Below are 17,714 nucleotides of genomic sequence, written 5' to 3'. Positions count from 1 at the left end.
AAAGACATTTTATACAATTGTATGCTTCCAAATTTGTGGTACCAGTTTGGGGAAGAAACACATACGGGTGTGATGGGCAGGGGTGCACAAACTTTTGGCCATAAAGTGTATTACATATCAAGTCTTGCTCCTTATTTATTTATTTATTTATTTATTGTGTCTTGTGATGGAATGGGGTGGGATGTTCTCTGTCTTGTGATGTAAACGTGTAATAAAATAAAATTAAATTAAAAAAAGAAAACAGGATGACGACTTCCTCGCTCGTTTCCCGCGCATGCGCACTGCGACCCTCCCCGACAGCACGTGTTACCCCGCCCCCTCCCCCCCCATCTCTCTCTCTCTCTCCTCCTCCTCGCACCGTGTGTCGTTTTCTCGCCGCGTGCGCGACGCAGACGCACGCACAGCGCTCCGAGAATGGCGGCCGACGGAGGCAGTGCTCCTTCTTCAGCGCCGACGCTGCCGTGCTCTTTCTCGCCGGGATCGCGGCACTATCTCGCCGTGTGCGCGCAGGACGGGCGCCTGCGGATCTGGAACTCCGACTCGCACGCGCTCCACCGGGAATACGTGCCTTCCGCGCACCTCAGCGCCACTTGCACTTGCATCGCCTGGGGACCATGCCGAGCGACCAAGGTACACGGGGCGGGCCGTATCCCCAACTGCGCCTCGCTCCCTAACTCGCGCGCACTTCATCCCCTATGACGCCACCACATTCCTAGTGCGTCGCGTGCACACTACCTAGTGCCCTAGATTTCAATTTGAGACGCGGAGTCAGTTTTTTTTCAATCCAGGCCTGCTACACACAGCGTGCTAACTTTGCTAGCTTGGATTTATGTATTTGTACAACCTTTATGGCAGCGTTTGATCACTCTTAACGTGTTTAAGACGCTTTTAAATGAACTTCAGCGCACCTGAGACGCTTTTAACACACATTTCATCTTGTTGAAGATCATTTCTAGCTAGCACGGTTAGCATGTTAGCTTTTAGCACCACGTAGTGAAACGCACATGTGTTTCTGGCGCACATGTTCACCTCCGAGATGGCCTCGCTTTATTTTTCATCATCACACCCTTTTATTTCTTACTTTTCTCACTTTAAAGCCCGGTGTTTGATTAAGGTTTGATCCAGCAGCTTGTTGTTGGCTGTAAACTAGTTTCAGGAATGATTTGAGCTCAGAGTAACAGTTACTTCAGTCCTGTGTCACTTTCTACACTTTATAGTTTCTTCATTTGACTTTATATTCATGTTTTACTTTTAAACACTTCCTCTAGTCTAATACTTTAACTTTATGATGAACCTAATATCAGACTGTTTAACTAATAAGTGCATGGATGTTGTTTATTAGTGAGATTTTCTTCTTAAGTTCAGCAGGTGGTGTAGAGCTCAAACTTTTTTAAATTTTTTTATTATTATTATTTTTTATAATAATCCAGGAAAACTTCAAGAGTAAATCTGAAGGGGAAAAAAACAGCAGCAACAAAAACACAGTACAGATTTAATTTTAAGAACAATAGCACACATGTGAGCCATCATCAGCCATTTTGGAGCTTTTTATTCCCACCTTTCAGCTTCTCCAGTGCAGATTTGAACACAAAGTTCATCACATTAACATCATTTCCTAATTAAAATAAATTTAACATTATTTATACTGATGTTTTTTTTTTTTTTAACATACTGAGTTTTAGATTAACTCCTTTGTTTCAGGTGATTACTCAGGCTTACAACTATGATAAATAACTAAATAATAATCTTGCTACTTGATTGTAGTTGATCTCTAGCATTGTCATGTGATTTATAAAAATTGTGTGTGTGTATGTGTACACACACACACACACACACACGCACGCACATATATATGACATCAGAGATCTCCTGGACCTACATCACGGTCCCCATTTTGAGAGCGGTAGATGTAGATGTCTTAAAGTCTATCGTTCATCCCAGCATGGATTAATTTCTCTGATCATTTGCAGATTTTTAAATCACAGCTAGTATTTGGCTCCGTATTCAAACTCACATGTGGCTTTTCTCCACTGATTATATTCGATAATCGATATTATTTTGCAGAGTGTCCGCAAAAACAGTCAGGAACCGACAGGAATATGTTGAGCGAAATCCTCAAAACTGTGATCCAGTGGCTGAGAAGAATGCACAGAGCGTGAAGACGTAGTAAATATTAAACACAAAATGAATCATATCTGCTTTTACTCTCGATGGTTTCTGAAGTTTCAGACACTCTGTATGTTGTGATGATGTAACTGGTGTCCAGGGGTCTCAGATTTATTCCTGGAGGATATATATTTCTACTCTTCTTCTTATTCTGATGCTCATTTTAACTAAATGTAGTGCATTTCCACATGGATTAGTATTCCAGTTGGAGTATTTAGATTCAAAATTTAAGAACTGTAACACACACACACATCACCACATGATAAAATTCTTAGTTTGCGCCTTCTCAAAGATGCTTTAATATAAAATAGAGAGAAAATAGAGACCAGTGTTTTAAAAATCGTGTAGTACATTGTGAAGCGTCACCCATACTCCGAAGATGATGATGATGATGATGAATGTGTAAAGGAGCAGGAGAGGAAAATGTTACGTCTCCCAAATATTGTCCATGAGCCACGACATTATAAATACAGACATGTGAAAGTATCAACATGTAGAAAGTTTTTTTATCAGAGGGATAGAGACTCGCGGAGATGAAGCTGATTCAGTCGTTAGACTTTCTCTTCATCTTTGCTTTTTTCTAATACACACAAGTGATTATCTTTAAATAGATGTTATTAGGAGAAGTGGACATGGCAAGATCTTTTGAAAAGCTTTTAAAAAGTAGTCTGGATGGAGATATATAATAATTTTATATATAAAATATATAAAATGATAATTGAATGCATTTTCACTATCTTTTTAGTTGCTCTGTCTTTTACGACAACAAAACAACAATCTTTTTTAAAACAACAATACTGCAAAAAGGCTTTTTTTTCCCCCCTAAAAATGTAGAAAAATTATTTAGATAAAAAATATTTAATAAGGAAAAGCAGGAGGTTAAACTGCTTTTGCACTGCAGGGAATTGAGTCGTAATGGAGTTGATGTTGTATTAAAGTCCTGTTACAGTCCACAGTACTCTCAGAAATGTATAGTGATGTGCGTTTATGATGAATCTATGCCATATCAGGGTGAAGAAAGCAGCATCCCCAGCACCCGAGACGAGAAGATCTCATAGTTATTCGTTTTTTATTTAGAGTTAGTCAGATTTAACAACAGGAGAAAGAGGGGAAAAAAACTACTCCTTATTGACTTGTGCAGAATAAAAGGTCTTGTTTTGGTGATGGATAAATTAACGTGAACGGAGGACAGACGATCTTTTCAGAATCAGAGACAAATCTGAGGAAAATGAAATACACCACAAAGCTGTCATATAACTCTCCTGCTTTCTACATGCAGTCACATCACACGTAAATGTATCGAGCGTAAATAACATCACCAGCCTCTAATACGGTTAATGTGTGACGTGAGAAGAAAACCTCAGAGCTCATAGCTGAAACAATCGCCAGCGGCTTGCTGATGTTTTCTTGATGTCACAAAAATCATAAGGTGCTACAGTATTGTAATAAAGTCCAATTTTACTGGCCACAGACAGTACGACATGCAGTGAAATGCCTTTTCCGACTGTCCGGTGACATAAAATAGAATTTACATAACCAGAGATGTAAAAGGAACAATATAAAAATATAATATGAGGAATATAATAGAGAGGTGGCAGCAACAGTGTGAGTGTGTTTGCTATATTTGTAATAAAGTGCAGATGTTTGTGCAACATCAGGCTGGAGTGAAATTGGCCATGTATACGTACGTGTGTGTATATTTTTTACTTTTATACCTGTACTGTGACATAAAACAGGATTTACTTGCATAGGAAAATAAAAATATAAATGTGACAGCAGAAACTGTATGAAGTGTATGTGGTCTAAAGTGCAGATACGTGCAGTAATACGTGTGATTCTAGCAAACTGGCTTGATGTACATTATTACGTTAAAATCTCGTACGTTATTACGTTAAATTTTCTGCAGGCAACCAAACCACGTCACGCTGGAGCTTTTACTTCCCGAGTTGGGTTCGATAATATGATTTCTGCAGCCCTGTTGTGTAAAGTGTGTTAATCTCAGTAATGTCTGTGTGTGTGTGTTTATAGGAGGGGCCTCAGAGGAAGAAGAGGAAGTCGGAGGCGGGTCCGGCGTCGGCTCAGCAGTCAGATCTGTTGGCTCTGGGCACGGCAGCCGGCACCGTCCTCATCTACAGCACAGTGAAGGGAGATCTCCAGTGCACTCTGGTACGTCCCGGCTTTCAGTTCATTTTTTATTAAAAGTTGCCAAACTCCATTAACTGCCGTGTCTCAAACACTTTCTTCTCCAGCTCCAGTATTAAAACCCTTACGATGAACTGAGTAACTGAGTATTTCACTTGTTGTCTGTTAAATTTGTTCAAGTTTGTGTTTTTCGCATTTGGATCTGTGCCAACATTCTCTCTCTCTCTCTCTCTCTCTCTCTCTCTCTCTCTCTCTCTCTCTCTCTGTCAGGATGGAGGACATAGTGGAAGTGTGAACAGCGTCCAGTGGCACCCTGAAGAATCTGTTCTGTACAGTGGCTCAGACGACACACACATCGCAGAGTGGGACCTGAAGACGGGCAAAACACGCTGGTGAGTGGCAGGAGTGTCTAATATTAATATAAAATAAACATGCATAATACTTGTATGAATTAATAAACTGCTTTTTTAGGTGAAATATTGTAGGGACGGATATTCATTTACTGTAAATTTGATGTTTGTAGTTGAAAATTTACAAGAATGAAACTCTTACTCACAACATAATTAACGAATATAACATTTAATATTAAAATGTTATAAAAAAAATAATAAAGTGCTCCGAACAAAAACTGAGTGAAGTACTCTGACGACAGTCATCACCTCAAGGTGTGTGTGCGAGAGCGAGTGAGCGAAACTATTTGACCGAGTGCGTTGTGCTTTTTGCCAACTTCGTTGTTCAACTTCGACGTGTTCTTACCTTCATTCCTACGTTTCTCACAAACACTGAAAAGCACGTTTGATTGCTCCACGCTGAGCATATTAGGATTTTAACACGCGTTTAGTCGATTTATTCTGATTGAGCTCGGTCTGGTTTGGTTTAGAATTATTAGTGAATCGTTTCTGTATCCATTAGGCTTGTGTGATCTAATGATTTATACCACAGTACAGATGAATTCTCGACTCTGATTGGTCAGACAGTCTGCATTGTTTTTATATAACCACACGGCTCGTAACATGCACGATATATTAATGTTAATGCGATATATTCTAATACGTTATCGTTTCTATAGTAACAGCTCATACACAGGGCTCCACATAATCTAAGACTAATTTAAAAAAATGTTTTTTAACAAAGGTGTTGATGTGGTGGCTTTTTTTTTTTTTTTTTTAAATTAAAGGAGACATTTATTTCACATTTATGGAAGGAGTCTTGGTTGTAAGCACTTTGTAACATCGCTGTACTATGTGAAATTTCCCAGCACGGGAAAGTCTGCAGGACAAACTAGCTTATGCTTTCCGGGTTCTTGGTAAAATGACGAGCTGTGTTTTGAGAGAGAGTGAGAGAGAGTGAGAGAGAGTGAGAGAGAGTGAGAGAGAGTGAGAGAGAGTGAGAGAGAGTGAGGAACTGTTGCTGTAACGTAAGTGAGAACAGGAACTAACTTGTCTCTCGGATGTTCCACAACGTTAAATCTAACTATAAACTGTTAAAATGTGCAATAAGTCGTTCATTAATAAATTGAGCATCGTAATCGTTGGCAAGTCTGTGAGGTATAAGCAGGAATGACACACTCCAGATCGCTCGGTTGTATGAAAATAATCCGCTTTCACGCTGATGCTGCATCACACCACCCCGGCATGGGTGATGTTTGTATAACTGCACGGTCTGGAGTCTGTTATTCCTTATTTAATCATCTTTTTACGTGATATTCCAGTGCCGTGATATCCAGTATCATTATCTCTGATCATATCACCAGACATGGCAATTTTTTTAAGCATTTTGCGTAGGAGAAGTAAACGAACGCTGATTCTGATGTGTGGCTGTGTGTGTGTTTTCTGTTTATCTGTTAAGTAAATGGAAAGCGGACAGAGCAGCGGTGACGAGTCTGTGTGTGAGTCCTGACGGGAAACTCCTGCTCTCTGCCGGAATGACCATCAAAATGTGGGACCTGGAGACCAAGGAGGTGTACAGGGTGAGTATCTCTCTCTCTCTCTCTCTCACTCACACACACACACACATATACACACACACTGTATTACAGGGTGTGCTTGCTGTATTACAGAAAATGCTTGTTACTGTTAGTATGTCACTTATTTATTACTAAACCTTGTGTCTAGAAGTGAGCATTAGTGTTTATGTTAGAGTTAAGATGCTTTATAAGCGATTGTAGTAGTTTAAGCTGCTTCCTGTAAACTGCTTTTCCTAACTCAGATTAACATACGATAAAGAACTTAGATATTTTGTTATTATACCACAGTGCTGTTGAATTCTGGATACTGATTGGTCAGAAGGTGTTGATTAGTTTTCTGTACCAGCAGCTCTGGCAGTAGTGCAGCTGCACATCGCGTATATTAATGCGCTCGTTATCATTTCTGTCGTAATAACTCGCACAGGGACTGCTATAGCGGACTAATGATGAACAGATTTTTTAAAAACTTGTTCATTAACGAACGATGAATTTTTTTGTAAGGAGATGTTTATTCAGCATTAATGCAAGAAGTCTCCAGTGTCAGCGCTTTAACAGTCAGAGGTAAAGCTGGAACTTTAAGTTTTCCAACACGGGAAAGTCTTCAGGAAAGAGGAGTTTGTGCTTCATGGTTTTCTGTAACGTGACAAGCTACTTTTTTTTTTTCTTACTAATTTTAAGAGGGAGAAAAGCGAGGCTTGTGAGAATTTATTTTTCTATTTTTATAGAATTAGTTTCCTACACCAGCACGACACTGTTTTCATTACATAGCCGTTGTCCTGTATGAGATCCGAGCTGTGGTCGTCATGGTTACTAAACAGGCTGTTTCTTCAATTAATGTCACCCCTGGTTCTTATTTATTGCTGCGAGATGGCATTGGTGATCAGCAGGTCCTTGTCAAACAGCTGGTTCATGAACAGGAGAACTGTATGACGTGTGATCACGTTGTAGTATTTATTAGTTTAAAGGAAGCGCACGTGTACATGTACGCACAGCACGCTTTAAATGAAAGGGAAACATTTAACTGTTGTACTTCTGCACTGCATTCACTTGAGGCAGATATAACTTTAATTATTTTAACTTTTACATTTCTTACAGAAGTTCACAGGTCACTCGACCACGGTAACGACCCTGTGCTTCGCCACGACCCGACCCCCGGACAGCGACGGCCTCTACTTCCTGTCTGGAGCGGCTCACGACAGACTGCTCAGTGTGTGGTACGCTAACACTTACACATTAGTTCAGTAGTCAGGGAGCTGATCAGGCAGTCGGCCATTTTAAGGGCTATCTCAATCGCAAAATCCTTCCAGTGCACTGAAACGTTCACTCCTTTTTTAAAAAAAAAAATAAATAAAAATATCCCACAATGCACCACAAAAACCAGGGAGCATCGAAGCTCACTGTGTTCCCTTACTGGAAATCACTTCGTATTTTCTGAAGCTTCTCAGTTAAAAAATAAAAAAATGGTGGACGAACTCTCAGCCAACTTCATTTACAAACATAAGTAACTTGTTATCGTTGTTGTAGCTCTTAAATGATTACCTGCGTTAGCGATTTTTTTTTTTAAAGTTTATTTGACGTTCTATATACAGTTTGTTTGAGTCTAATGACTTTTAAGTGTATAATGATGTTAAAAAAATCCACTAGCTAGCCTACGATCCTGCGTGAAGTACCATGACAGAAACGCGTGTGATTAAGCTAACACGTAATGTCAGAAAGATATCAGTCCTGCCTGTTGCTGATAAATGCCAGTGGTGACGTTTTACAACGCGAGTATGTAGTCACGTCACGGGAAATTGAGTCATCAGTGTCCCAGTGTGTAGTGAGCCAGGGTCTTTACCGGCGCACAAACTCGTCTAGACGATCTACTGATTCACCACTGAGGGAGCCAGGGAGCTGATTGAGACACACCCTTAGTTACTGTTGCTATGTAGGTCAAGCTTCTGAAAAATCATGCTCAGTCAGATATGATGAAGAAATAATATTTAGCAAGTTGTGAAAGATTGTCAGTGATACATTTAGTACATTTTAGTAAGAAGGAAGCACATGGGGTTAAATTACTCCAACAGAATCACAAGAGTTGTCAGTCAAGGCTAAGAAGAGTTTATGAGGAGTTAAAGTGATAAAAGCTTGTTGTGGTATAAGAGGAATAATGCGTCTCGGTGCTAACAGTAACCAGTAACACTGATTTGTATTTAAATCCAGAATGAAATATTTTGGTTTAACAGGCAGGTACGCTCTGACGGCAAAGACAAGAACTCGGTGGTGTCGTTCACGCTGACAGACGAACCCCAACACATCGACCTGCAAACATCCAACAGCAAAGACGAGGTGAGAACCTGTACACTCTGTTTTACCCTCGCAATTTCTCTTGATTTTTTTTTTTTTTTTTCAGCAGTGCCATTAAACGTTTGAAACTTTTCCAGGCGGTGCGGTTAGCGGTGGTGTGTAAGGACGGGCAGCTGCATCTCTTCGAGCACTTTCTCAACGGGTGAGTGTGTATTGAGTGTGTTATAAAGAAAGTTAAAGGATGTCTGTCTAGCGGTCACGCAGCATCCAGAGGTTGGAATTAGTGATTGTTGTAATTTTGAATAGTTATTGATGAGTTCCTCTGTCTTGCCGACAACGTTGAAGGAAAATTCGGACATAAAAAATGTTAACGAGTTATGTTTGAGCGAAGAAATTGTACCTTTATTTTTTTTTTTGTCTGTACTGTTTCTTTAAGGCGTGAATGTTTTGTGGTCCAGGGGGGGTGAAAAAGTGGGAACCACCCTCTTAAAATTTTGGTGTAAACATTTAATTCTTGTGTGTAACTCTGTTAACTCTCGTCGTTGTCGTTTTCTCGCGCAGGCCGTGTAAGAAGCCCCTGTCCCCGGTGTGTTCAGTGCAGGTGTCGAGCGTCGGCTCTGGTGAAGGTGCCACCCCGATGCCCGTCTCCCTGCTGGCTGCCGCTCTGTGTTCAGACAGACAGAGTGTCATGCTGGCGTACGGGAGCCACTTACAACCCGTCATAGAGAAAACAGTAAGCACCTAGCTGCTCTTATGCTGCAATCCGTTGTTCTCGCAATTCCAAGTCAGGAACTCTGACAGCATCCACCTTTCCCGAGTTGTCTGGCGTGAGCTCACCTGATGTCACAGCAATATGACGTAGCTTTTGTCTTGGGGGGGGGGGGGAAGGTGTTTTGTAACATAATTCCATTAATTTGAGCCCCATTTCACTGCTATGATTAGACTACCGTGGCAGTCTAATTTTTTCTTTTTTTTTTTTTAATAACTTTTTTTTATTTATCACTAATTAATGCAGAAATAATTGGTTTAGATTATCTTTTATATTTCTATCATATTCAGAGATTATCCAGACAAACATGACCTTGCTCTGGTCATCCACATATTTTCGAGCCAGAGAAATGAAATGGGAAAGTGTACTATATTCTGAGTACAGTGGAATTGCTGCATTAAATCTGACAGAAGCAGGGGATTGTGGGAAACTGGCACTGGGGGAAAATTATTGCTACTTACACATTGTTAGGTGTTACGTGAGCTAGCAAATAGACGGAGGAGATGGAAGAGATGGGGATGATGGAGATGTATGCTAACTGTGTGTGTGTGGTTTTTTTCAGCCCATCAACACATCAGAGAGGCACGTGTGTCTGATCCGAGACGTGCACACGACGCTGTCACTTTCTGTCGACGCAGCCGTCACAAAGGTAAAATCAGAATCACCCTTTTTTTGGATCTGATTTTATTTTTATTTAAAAATCTGATCTAATTGTCTGGAGAAACGGTTCATTCGGTTAAACCGTCCTCATCTTTCAACTTATTCTAAACTAAATGAGGGTACTGAGGTTGTTTTAGCATTAAGGTAGTTATTTTACTCGTGAATGCTTTGCAGCGTCTTGTATTTGAATTATATAGACAGGTTTTGAAACATCTTGACATGGCCTTTCTTTCTTTCTTTCTTTTTAAAATTTTTTTTATTTAATTTAATGGCAATCGATCTCTGTTTCCAGGTGAAGACGCCCATCGTGAACGAACAGAAAAGCAAAGTTTTAATACCAGGACTTCCTGGGCATCAAGCGCCAATCAAAGCCACTCCCAGCCAATCAGAGAAGAGGAAGAAAGGAGTCGTTCCTACAGAGGTACGCGCACGAAACATACGTGAACTTGGGCTGGTGCTTTTGTAAATCTTCATGATGATGGATCAGTTAGGACGTGCGCCAGAGTTTACATTTACGGTGTTTGGCAGACGTCCTTATCCAGAGCACTTTACATTCATGTCTTTATTTATATATATATATATATATATATATACATATACACACACATACAACTGAGCAGTTGAGGGTTAAGGGCCTTGCTCAAGGGCCCAGCAGTGGCAGCACCAGGATTTGAACTCGCAACCTCCTGATCAGTAGGCCAACACCTTAACCACTGAGCTACCACTGCCTGTATTGCTATCTTGATAACTATAATAAACAACAAAGTGGACTAATATTTTAACATTGAATTTACATTTTCTAATAAGGTAAACCTTTTGTATTGTGCTTTTATCAAGATTATTTGACAAATGTAAAGTTTCGATATGTTAGACAACGTAAAATGGCACGACACATTCAGATGAGCTTGTGTTTATTGTATTTACGTGAAACAGTTCATACAAAATATGTGGCAAAAATATGCAGAGGAAAAATTTGGCCAAAATGTACGAGTTAAATCCGAGAGCCAGAGAAACCGATACGAATTTTGGCTTTTTGCCTTATTTACTTACTTGCTTATGTAAGATGCACAAGTTTCGAAGTAGTTGAATTTTCGACACACTGAAGTTGCGTTATTTTGTAAAACATTATTATAAAATGAATTTGCATTTGTTTATTATTAAAATTTTTTTTTTTTTTTTAAATTAGTCCAAGTTATTACAATAATGTATTTACAAAATATATGCATTTATAATAAGTTTTAATATTTATTTTAAAATAAATAATTTATTTGTTCATTTGAAACGAGTCCATTCAAGCTGCTTTAATGTAAATGAATTTTGAAACTGAAAATTCTGGAAAAATAATCTTTTGTTGTTGAGTAGAGGTTAAGGAGAGCATTGAGAACAAAGAAACTTACTTATTATGTGTAATGTCATCAAAAGAGAATATTAAGAGTACGTTTAGAGGTTAAGGAACTTGTTAAGGGGCCAAAACTGACTCTTAATTGACTCTTAGTTCTCTTTGTGATTCCACTCACACACTCTTTTTTTCTCCCCTCTTTCTTATCTTGTCTTGTTGTCTTGTAGATGTCGATAGAGGAGCGGTTGGAGCAGATTGAGCTGAGCACATCAGGTGGTAAAGGAGAGAGTAAAGGAGCTTCGGCGTCGCTCCAGACGGACAGCTTCGCCGTTCTGCTCGTTCAGGGCCTCGAGAGCAAAGACGAGAAGATCCTCAATGTGAGTCGACGTCTGTTATAACTCGATGTTAGCTGAGCGTCAGTCAGTGGTACACAACTTACAGCCAATCACAGTGACTGTACATAAATGCTAAATCACAGAAATCCAGCATGCTACATTTGCACACAAAAAAAAAAGAGAGAGAAATATTATGATGTGATAATATTTTTCAGAAAGCTTATCCTTTTTTTTAATCTCCCTTCTCAGAAAATCTTTCAAACAAAGAAGGAAGCCTTGATTAAGAACACAGTGGCGCGGTTGCCTCCTCCGGCTGTCCTGCCTCTCGTGGAGGAAGTGAGTGAAGCGTCCGTCCTCATAACACACCTGACCTTGTTGTACCATTTGTTTTTTTGTTTGTTTGTTTTTTTTCCCCTAAATAACGATTTTCCGTGTTTGTTGTAGCTGTCGAGAAGGCTGCAAGGACATCCGTTCACGTAAGTAAACACCGTTTTCACTTAAATGTGCTTTGTTAGTGTTTCACTGAATAATAATCAGCACACACTCTTATTCATTATTCATATGATATAGCATGATATTTGTGATATGTTTATGGTAGTTATAAAGGTTTCTATTTCGAAAACTATATTACATATCATAATTTTTTTGTAATCATTTTTAAATATAGGAAATATAAATAGTGACACGAACTTATACGATTTATAAGCAAGCTAACAAACTAAATACAATAATAAAGCTCATTTTAAAGAATTTGGAGTCAGGTATAAGATTTTTGAATACATCTTACGATTATTGCCTAAAGATTTGTTATTGCCACAATACTAACTCAAGTAGACCTCGTTCTGAATGTCTTCCTGAGCTACTGCTATTTAAATCTAACCCAATATCGTAAACTAAATAAGGAATACAGCACTTGGGGGTGCGCTGCTATAGGAAAACAATCAGCGATGAGGTGGTAGGGATGCGTGTGAGCATGTGGTGGATTAACAGCACACGCAGGAACAAGTGCTTTATTCCTCTTACACCACAGCAGTTTGCCGAAACTAGCAATTTATGTATTAAAGAATGACACGTCATGCTTTTTATCTGTTTATAGCTACATTTAATGCTGTAGAACGTCTGAGAGACAAGTTAGATCCTGATGTTACTCTTGTTCCCTCATCAGCCTTATCTTTTTTTTCCACTCTCTCAAAGTTAATAAGGCAAAAAATGCAGCTTATTGTTTCTCTTGTTACTGAGAAAATGAACTCGTCTTCATTCCTCTTTCTCATGTCAGATAACATAAAGTTACAGCTTTACGTCTGACTTGCAGAGCACCAGCACTGGAAACTCATTCCATAAATGTTAAATAAACATCATCTCACGAAAAAAAAAAATTTAAATCCTACACAAGATTTTTAAAAGAATCTGTTTGCGTGGCGCATCCGCAGTACAAGTCCCTGTGAACGAGCTGTTACTATAGAAACGCTGCTGCACTTCAGTCTGAGCTGCTGTTATAGAAAATTAATCAATACCTTCTGACCAATCAGAAGCCAGAATTCAACAGAGTGGGAATCACCCATGCCTAATGAATATTGTATTAATGATGATCAGCACACTGCTAGTCAGATTGTGGTGTTATCATTATTGCTTCCATTGAGTACCTGGTAAAGGAAATAAGGAAATATTAACTGATATAATTTATTTTACAGGGCGATTCTTATCGTGCAGTGGCTGAAGGCCGTGTTGACGCAGCACACGTCATACTTGTCATCGGTAAGCGTGTGTGTGTGTGTGTGTGTGTGTGTGTGTGTGTGTGTACATCTCATCTGCTTATTTTTCTACTAAACATTTTATTTTCTCTCCCTGCTTCAGCTCCCAGACCTGGTGTCTCAGTTGGGGGCGCTCTACCACATGATCGAGAGCCGAGTGAAGCTGTACCAGCAGCTGACGAGACTCCACGGCAAACTCTACCTGCTCATGACGCAGGTACGTCTCCCTGCTTTCCAACACGTGTCTGATGAGATGCGTCACATAGACCTCTCAGCTTAAAAGGACAGTGTAAAGTTTAGATGTTTCTAAATATTCAACACTCAGGAGAGAACTAGGCTGTTGTTTTTTTTTCTTTCTTTCTTCTTCTTCTTCTTCTTCTTTTTTCTTCGCTGGTCTGTGTGTATTTTAAATCAGGTCAGTCCAGTAACAGTGTTAAAAGCTATAATTATTTTTCTACCCCTTTCCATGTTTAAATTGACTTTTATTTATCTTTGAAACCCCTAGTTAATATGTGAAGCAGGAAAACCCTTCCCGTGGTCATTTTCTGCTATATATAGCTGCGTGGGAATGTCCGGAGTAGGAAGACTCGGGAGACAGGCGGAGTTTTAACTGAGCTCTGGGCTTGCGTTCATTCAGCTCGTGCTTTTCAGTGCACTTTCAAAAACTCGAACAAATCCAAAACAACTCAGCAGATTTCATCCAGTCAAGTTCAAGGTCACGCTCCGTGGCGTGTGTGTGTTTCTCACATGCACCTCCAGCTATATCACGCTCTCTCTGTCTCTCACACATACTCGCTGGATACAGGAGTGACTAAAAGCACAAAGAGACTCATAAGTAGACTAGTGGTAATAAGACACAGGTGAGAATTATCACTCGTTCCTCTCCATCCTCAGCTGACCCTCGACCACGCCCACACCACTACAGGCTCTTCTCCAGTTGGATGATGTGCTATCTGATCACAAACTGAATTGATTACCCTCATATCCATTTCACTGTGACGAGTCGTGAGGAAATCACACTTAGCCAGTGAGGTTTTAGACATTTTTAGGCAGACTGTTTTTCTTTTTTTTTAAAAAAACTGGCTCGTTGCACGATCTTTGCAGGCCGACGCCAAGACAAGGTTAGAAAGCAACCTAAACATTTCCATTTCATTTTGGTCAAATGTGCCCATGTTTCCTTAACATAGAGATAAAGCCCTTAATTTTGGTCATTTTTGGTTTTCTTGAACTTCTTGAACAGCAACGTTTTCCCAGAATTGTTTAAGCAGCTGAAATACATCATGACATGTTGTATATTGTGAAAATGTCTGAGGATGTTTGTGACTGTGGTTAATTCTTCTAAAAGTAGCATTCTGAAGATTCCAAGTAGAAATCCTTTCCATAACTTTATTTTTCCACTAGGTGGCGACAAGCAACAGTTCCCACAAAGTAGCCGACCTGGACCGCAAAGCCAAACTGGTGTACGAGGAAGGTCGGTCACATTTATGTATTTTTTTAATCCTTTATTTATTAAAGGTGTGTAAAAGAGCTTTCAAGAGCGTTTAAGTCTGCTTAATTTATGCTGATTTGGGACACAGCCTCTCCATTTTGTTTCTTTCTAGTTTATGAAGGTGCTTTAAAACCGCTTCTAGTCCTAGATACTGATTGATGAATCACTTTTACTGTTAAAGAATTAAGAATTGAGTGCTTAATTTGGGAACCAGCCCTAATATTTCATGCGAACATTGTCGAATTTTTGCAGAGTCCTCAGACGAAGATGAAGACTCTAGTGACGAGGGACGGCCTGAGGAAGACTCGGATGTAAGTGCTCTGAGATTTTTGTTACTTTTGGACATTAATTCAAGCACATGAAATTTCACATATGGCTGGGATAAAATACAGTGCCTTTTCATAACTATTGGCACCCTTGATGTAGAACAAAAATGAGTTGTTTCTCCTGTTTGAGTTGAAGATTTGAATTATTGTGTGTTTATTTTCTAAAACTGTTTTTGCTCATTATTATGAAGGGTGCCAATAATTCTGGAGGACACTGTTAAGAAAATTTTAAGTAATCTTACTTGTAAAATTACACTGAACCTGTATAGATGTTATTTCTACTCTACAGGTGAACAAGTTGTTTCTTTTCCAGTGGAGATTGTTGATATTTTTACAATTTTTTAATTGAAGTTTTAGAAATGCATTCAGAATAGAGACAAACTTGCATTTTGAGAAAATGGTTTGCGGTTCAACTCACGTTAGTGGGGCTTATAAATGGAATTGATATTTAGATCATAATGACACACAAACGTGACGTGAATATTAGGAAACAAGCTATTCAGAGATGTATGACGTGATGGGATAGTGAAGTGGGCGGAGCTTGAAGCTGTCCTCAGTCGCTTCAGGTCATGCAGTGGTTAAGAGTGGACAAAAAACGGGGAACTTGGACTCCTGCTGACTTTTGATATTTTAATTACTGCAGTTTGAGAGCAGATGTGTTGGATGCACTTTATCCAAAAATCCAGAAATTGGTGTGGTTTTGATTTGGATGTCATTTTCTCGTGACTGCACGTGTAAACAAAACGTGACATCTTGTCTATACACATCTTCCTCGAACCACCTCAGAGACATTACTTTTTTTAGTAATGTAGAGGTTTTTTTTAGATTGTGTAGAGATTTAAATTGTAAACGTGTGCTTGTGGCACCCAGTAACACGTCTGTGCGTTTCCTCTAACAGAGCTGGGAGGAGGAAGAAGAGGACGACAAGGAGGAAGGGATGGATGTAACGGAGGACAAAGAAAATCATGCGGATGAGGAGGATGAGAGCGATGAAGATGGGAAGGACAAGTCCAAAGCAAACGGCGATTCAGACTTAGACCCTGAGAGCGAAGAGGAATGAAACAATGAAAAAAATAGCTTGGAAAATTTATATATTATACGTTTGTTTTATTTTTTTTTTCTTCCTGTTTTCATTTTATTGTAAAAAAAAAAATCACAAAAAGCCTGTTTTATAGAGTTCCTACGTGTCATGGACTGCGAGTGGTTGAGTCCCAGGACGGCCACCAGGGCGGCGACATTCACGGGCTCGGAAGTGAACACAGCGGAAATGTTTGTCTCAAAGCCATTTTACTCGTTCTTCCTTTGACCCTTGACCCCAGACTGGCTGCTTTATTCATCCCTGTTTTTTTTTTTGGTTTTGTTTTTGTTTTTGTTTTTGTTGTTGTTGTAGTACCTATGGTGATGTGGTAGCAGTGTACCACACCTTTAGGATTAATGGTCCAGGCTTTGCTGGTGTATTGCTTCCTTACAAACCATTATACAAAATCTCACAGTTTCAAGGTTACAGTTCTAAAAATACACCCCAAAATGAGGAATTTACTTTTCACTTTTTCCTCCATTTTTGCTACAGTACCGATATCAGAGTTAACAGCAATGCTGATACAATGCTGAAATCCTTGTACTGGTTTTCTGTGAGCTTCTGCTGCTGAGTTATGCAAAAAAAAATAATAATCATGACGTGATGGTGAACTTGAGGACAAGTTGTGTCCAGTGTATCACGTTTACAGCATAAAGTACATACCTGATTGGAATATACAGCAAGTCCGTTATCAGACTGATGCATCCCTGCTATACAGGGAGTTTATTATTTTGTTCTTTTCTGTAGGGGAAATCTTGGTGTCCCTTTTGCTTGATTGTATGTCCATAAATCAAGTTTAATCAAGAATGGGACGAAACAGGATGTTCGAATCTGCTCCTGAGCAAATAAATTTGAGCTAAATTGGATTTAACTGTAAATTTCCACCCCAAAAACTTCTGATACTGTGACCTTCTGTCTCTCACTGCATTTTTAAGTGTGTAACGTTGCAACACAGACTGATGACTGACCCTGACCCCCAGCTTTTTCATGTTCTGTCCATGAATTTAGCCTTTGTTTCCCTGAACCACTCCTCATTTCTTTATTTTGACTTTTTTTTTTTTTCTCCTTCTCTGTCCTCATCAGCCCTGCAGTGTTGTTGAATCGTATCCGCTTACTCTAATGACGGTTTGAGAGTGGAGGACGATGTGAATGTTGCTCAATTCGGTGAATAATAAAAGTCTCTGAGACCCGCGCTCAGAAAAGTTGGTTGCTTCGGGGGGAAAAAAACAATTTGTCAAGCGTAACCTTTTTCAATGCAAGCAGTATATATCGACGACTGTTGTACAGTTGAAATGAAATAAATTCCTTTTTGTTCTCAGAACAGTTTTGTTTGTGGGTTTATTTGATTCATTTTAAGTCATGATGTAAAGCTTTGTCAGTTCAAACATTTTAAAAAAATTATTGTGG

The 17,714-nt window shown here is 39.4% G+C and overlaps 1 protein-coding gene across 1 annotated transcript; it reads left to right on the top strand.

Moving 5' to 3' along the window:
- The first annotated feature begins 355 nt into the window (after positions 1-355).
- Positions 356-17,628, top strand: wdr43 (WD repeat domain 43). Its single transcript, XM_026944214.3, has 18 exons — positions 356-630; positions 4,195-4,332; positions 4,579-4,700; positions 6,157-6,277; positions 7,370-7,488; positions 8,500-8,602; positions 8,698-8,762; positions 9,122-9,293; positions 9,892-9,978; positions 10,282-10,410; positions 11,556-11,705; positions 11,913-11,999; positions 12,108-12,139; positions 13,355-13,418; positions 13,518-13,631; positions 14,816-14,885; positions 15,156-15,214; positions 16,128-17,628. Exons 1-18 carry the CDS (start codon positions 415-417, stop codon positions 16,287-16,289), a joined length of 2,010 nt encoding a protein of 669 aa, XP_026800015.3. The 5' UTR covers positions 356-414; the 3' UTR covers positions 16,290-17,628.
- The last annotated feature ends 86 nt before the right edge of the window (positions 17,629-17,714 follow it).

The sequence above is a fragment of the Pangasianodon hypophthalmus genome, chromosome 10, assembly GCF_027358585.1.
Source record: "Pangasianodon hypophthalmus isolate fPanHyp1 chromosome 10, fPanHyp1.pri, whole genome shotgun sequence".
Taxonomy (NCBI): Eukaryota; Metazoa; Chordata; class Actinopteri; order Siluriformes; family Pangasiidae; genus Pangasianodon; species Pangasianodon hypophthalmus.
This window is presented reverse-complemented; position numbering and strand designations above follow the sequence as displayed.